Consider the following 4,980-nt stretch of genomic DNA (forward strand, 5'->3'; position numbering starts at 1 on the left):
TGGGTACCTTTGTTCCTCTGCAGGAATTTCAGATCGAGCACATTCCACCTGTGAGCCTCCCTTGGCCAGAAAATAAAACTTGCGCATCTTCCCTGCTGCCTTTTCCATTAGAACTCAAGATGGGGCTTGGGACCCCTGGCTACCATTCTGTTTTGGTGCAGGTGGCTAGCCTACTGGAGGGCTTTTGAAGTCTTTATCTGATCCTCCATTCAAATGCTCAGAACAGAATTAATTTTATAAGCACCATTCTTTCCCGTGATAATGTATAAAAGCCTTTAGAGGGCAAGGGATGGTGAACAAAAGTTAACTTCACGGTGTCCACAATTATTTTCTGAGATATGTAAGAAGGTCATTGTTAGTTTATTTAGTATGCTGTCCTTAGGGCTTAAATTTAGTGACTGCTAAAAAGAAAAAAAAAAAAAAAGATTGATAGGCTTCTCTTTCTTTCCCAACCTCCTGTTCCCTAACTCTCTCTTCTTCATGAGGCTTAATTTACTCAGTGGGTTTTGTTTCAGGAATTGAATTCTTATGGTGGGAGGGACTAGAGCAGCACCAATAAAAATATAATGCAAGCCACATATGTTTAAATTTTCTTTTCTCTTTAAAGTTTATTTATTTATTTTTGAGAGAGAGAAGAGAGTGAGTGAGCGGGGCAGGGGCAGAGAGACGGGGGATAGAGGATCCAAAGCAGGTTGTGTGCTGACAGCAGAGAGCCCCATGTGGAGCTCAAACTCACAAACCGTGAGATCATGACCTGAGCTGAAGGCCGTCGCTTAACTAACTGGGCCACTTGGTGCCCCTTAAATTTTCTAAGTAGCCCCATTAAAAACTGTAAAAAGAAAAGGATGACATTAATTTTAATATTTCAGTTAACCAAATATATCTAAAATATCTTTTCAACGTGTAACCAATACAACAATTATTGATGAAACAATTTATCATTCTTTTTTTGGTACTAAGTCTTTGAGACCTGGTGTGTATTTCACACTTCCAGCACATCTCAATTCAGGATAGGCACATTTCAAATCTTCAGTAGCCACATGTGGCTGGTGACTACGGTATTGGGCAGTGCAGGGCTAGAGCACAGGCCCTGGTGAAGCCCTCCAGGTCCCTCCTCTGCATGCAATGATCCCTCTAGGCTGAATTCCAGGAGAGCACCCAGTAATGTTACAGGCAGGAGAGGGTTCAGAATGGGGTCAGATGCCGGAATCCCAGCTGGGTTTTGCTGATAAAGACAACTGGAAAGCAAAGGGTAGGGCGGCGTGGGTGGGTGGGGAACGTGTGTTAAGGTCTGAGAACTGGGAGGAGGCCCTTCGAAGGGCACGGTTATGCAGGAGGTACGAGAACTTGGTGGAGGGCCGAACCCAGCCACACGGACAGGTGGGACCTTACCTGGGGCGACCCCTGAGCTGACGGCTGTTCCTTTTCTGTCTTCTCGCCCCCCCACCCCACCTGCCAGCGGTAGTCCTCGGCCTGCCCAGCGTCTGGGCCGAGGAGGCGTGCACGCGCACCTGCCCGGCCGCCTGCGCCTGCAGCAGCACCGAGCGCGGCTGCTCCGTGCGCTGTGACCGCGCCGGCCTCCTGCGGGTGCCGGCCGAGTTTCCGTGCGAGGCAGCCTCCATCGACCTGGACCGGAACGGCCTGCGCTTCCTGGGCGAGCGGGCCTTCGGCACGCTGCCGTCCCTTCGCCGCCTGTCGCTGCGCCACAACAACCTGTCCTTCATCACGCCCGGCGCCTTCAAGGGCCTGCCGCGCTTGGCCGAGCTGCGTCTGGCGCACAACGGCGAGCTGCGCTACCTGCACGCGCGCACCTTCGCCGCGCTCAGCCGCCTCCGCCGCCTCGACCTGGCCTCCTGCCGCCTCTTCACGGTGCCTGAGCGCCTCCTGGCCGAGCTGCCCGCCCTGCGAGAGCTCGCCGCCTTCGACAACCTGTTCCGCCGCGTGCCCGGCGCGCTGCGCGGCCTGGCCAACCTGACGCATGCGCACCTGGAGCGCAGCCGCATCGAGGCGGTGGCCTCTAGCTCGCTGCAGGGCCTGAGGCGCCTGCGCTCGCTCAGCCTGCAGGCCAACCGCGTCCGCGCCGTGCACGCAGGCGCCTTTCGCGACTGCGGCGCCCTGGAGCATCTGCTGCTCAATGACAACCTGCTGGCCGAGCTGCCTGCCGAAGCCTTCCAAGGCCTGCGCCGCCTGCGCACGCTCAACCTGGGCGGCAACGCGCTGGGCCTTGTGGGGCGCGCCTGGTTCGCCGACCTGGTGGAGCTTGAGCTGCTCTACCTGGATCGCAACAGCATCGCCTTTGTGGAGGAGGGCGCCTTCCAGAACCTCTCGGGCCTCCTTGCTCTGCACCTCAATGGCAACCACCTCACCGTGCTGGCCTGGGCTGCCTTCCAGCCTGGCTTCTTTCTGGGCCGCCTCTTTCTCTTCCGCAACCCGTGGCGCTGTGACTGCCGCCTGGAGTGGCTGCGGGACTGGATGGAGAGCTCCGGGCGCGTGGCCGACGTGCCGTGCGCCTCCCCAGGCTCCGTGGCCGGCCTGGACCTCAGCCAGGTGGCCTTTGCGCGCACTTCCGATGGCCTCTGTGTGGATCCCGAGGAGCTGAACTTCACCGCATCCAGTCCAGGCCCGTCCCCAGAGCCTGCGGCCACCACCGTGAGTAGGTTCAGCAGCCTCCTCTCCAAGCTGCTGGCCCCAAGGGCCCCGGTGGAGGAGGTGGCCAACACCACCGAGGGAACGCTCAACACCTCTCTGTCTGACAGCCTTCTCTCCGGTGGGGTTGTTGTTTTGGGCCACAGCACCTGGTTTCTCCTCGGCTCTGGTCTCCTGCTCATCGTGGTGTTTGTCCTACACATGGACTGACCTTGCCTCACTGGGGTGGCCCAGATTGCCTTGGCCAGCGGCGGAAAGTTGCGTTAACTGGCTTGAGGTGTTTGTGGTGGGGGAAGAGGGGAACTGGATGGGGCAGGTGGTGAAAATTCCAGCCCAGGATGGAAGGGACAGTTTACTTCCAGAGATGGTCCTAGGAGGAGGAGAGCCCTGGGCAGTGCCACACCGGGATGGGGTGAAGGTGGGGAGAAGAATGGATTTATGCTCATGTCACCTGGGCATCAATTGGACAAGAGAAGCAAGAGTGAACATGGGCCCTCCAGTGAGAAGACTAGGAATTGGAAGCTCTTAGGGCTACAGGGCTCTACCCCCATCCCTTGCCCCCATCTTCCAGGACACAGAGACTGCAGTGCCTGAATTAGAGTCAATCCAGTGGCTAAATACTAAGAACTGTGCTAGTTTTCCTGGCAGGACAGCCCCTTAAGCCCAGTCCCTTTGTTTTCTACCACAATTGCCCTCCCCCTCCCCTAGGGGCAAGGGCCACTAGGATCCAGAAAGATGGACAGGACAGGAGAGAAGGGGGATGTGAGAGGAACTTAGACACGAGAGAGGTGGCCATGGTTCCTGGGGTCTGGAATGTGTTAAGAGGCATTGAAAACAAAGACCCGTTTCACTTACTCCACAATTATTCCCAGGGGTGGCCTTAGCCACAAAGCAACTTTAGGGCAGGGTAGGGGAAAAAAGAGGCGGAGCGGGTTTCTGTATACAAATAAATGGGTAAAATCCTAAGATTAAAAAAAAGAAAAACGTTAAACAAGTTTTTGTACCTCAGGAGTTTTTTTTAGAGTCTTTCATATGCAAACATGCATTGTGAATCTCCAGGAAGGCCACAAAATCCTCTTTTCTTAGGTTTTGTGGGAAGAGTGTCCGGAGGACAGAGATGCTGTTAGTAGGGCAGGGAGTCTTCAGCTTGGATGATCCCATTAGGTGCGGAAATCATTATGGGCGGCACACTTTGGGGCTGACTAATGGCCAGGAGGAAAGGAGGCAGCCAATAGCTGGGAAGGGGGCCTGACAGATTTCCCAGGGTGGGAGTTGGCCAACTCTAAGCCCCCAGGCCTGAGTGCCAGGGCAAATTCTGTATGTCTGCTAAATACTTGCTCAAGCAGTTCTCCACGCACAAGTAATGATGACTTCATTCGTCAACTTGCTGGAAATCCGCAGTTTTAATGTCCTGAATTCCTCTGTCTATATTTACAGAGCTGGGTTTTCAAAGCTCACATAATTCAGGGTGCACCAAGCTGTCAGGTCTTCATGGTGATAGTACTTCTGTGTCTGTAGGTGATACTAAACATTAGAAATGTTGCAGAAAGACTTCTGAGGGTAGGAGTGTTCAAACAGGCTATGACCATTAGTGGTCAATCAACTCAATTTAATGGGTCACAACCAGCGTTCAAAAAAAAAAAAAAAAAAAAAACCAACCAAGGTAGAATAGAACAGAAAAGACAGAGAGTCTCACATGTAACAAGTATTGTTTTGTAAAACTTAATTTGTATGCATTTATTCATATTATATGTGTATGTATGTATGTTGTGTCTGGATTGCTGCGTACAATTTATATTTTATTGTAGGCTGTTGTTTTTTTCTCTTGTGGGCTATTGTTAAGAAAGTTTGAAAGTCACTAATCTGGAGCCTGCATGATTTTTAAAAACTTTTTATTTTGAAAAGTCTCAAACTTACAGAAAAGTTGCCAGAATAATAGAATGAACACTTTGGCCATTCACCTAGGTTTCCCAGTTGTTAACATTTTACTGTATTTGAGGTATATAGTTTGAGTTAGTTGTAAACATCACAGCCCTTCACCCCTAAATACCATAGTATGTATTTCCTAGTCAGGAACTTTATCATTGATAGAATAGTATTATTTAAAATATACTCTATAGTGAAATTTCAACAGTTGTCAAAATGATTTCCTAGGCAGTCACTCTATTTTACTATTAGTCGCAAAAAAAAGGTTCCTTGTGTTCACTTGATCACAGTACTCAAAATTCTAAATCCTCTGACTGACTTTAATGTTTTAAAATGAATTCGTTCTCCAAATGTCTTACTTTTCAAATGTGAGAACCAGATGAGGTCAGAAATGTTGTTTGTTCAAAC

The 4,980-nt window shown here is 51.2% G+C and overlaps 1 protein-coding gene across 1 annotated transcript; it reads left to right on the forward strand.

The window, feature by feature from the left end:
* Positions 1-1,413: 1,413 nt before the first annotated feature.
* NYX (nyctalopin) lies at positions 1,414-4,774 on the forward strand (the record flags this gene model as incomplete). Its single annotated transcript, XM_023248957.2, has 1 exon — positions 1,414-4,774. A coding segment is annotated over one exon (1,443 nt), but the record flags the coding sequence as incomplete, so codon positions are not given.
* Between the last annotated feature and the right edge of the window lie 206 nt (positions 4,775-4,980).

Source organism: Felis catus, chromosome X (assembly GCF_018350175.1).
Source record: "Felis catus isolate Fca126 chromosome X, F.catus_Fca126_mat1.0, whole genome shotgun sequence".
NCBI classification, from domain to species: Eukaryota; Metazoa; Chordata; class Mammalia; order Carnivora; family Felidae; genus Felis; species Felis catus.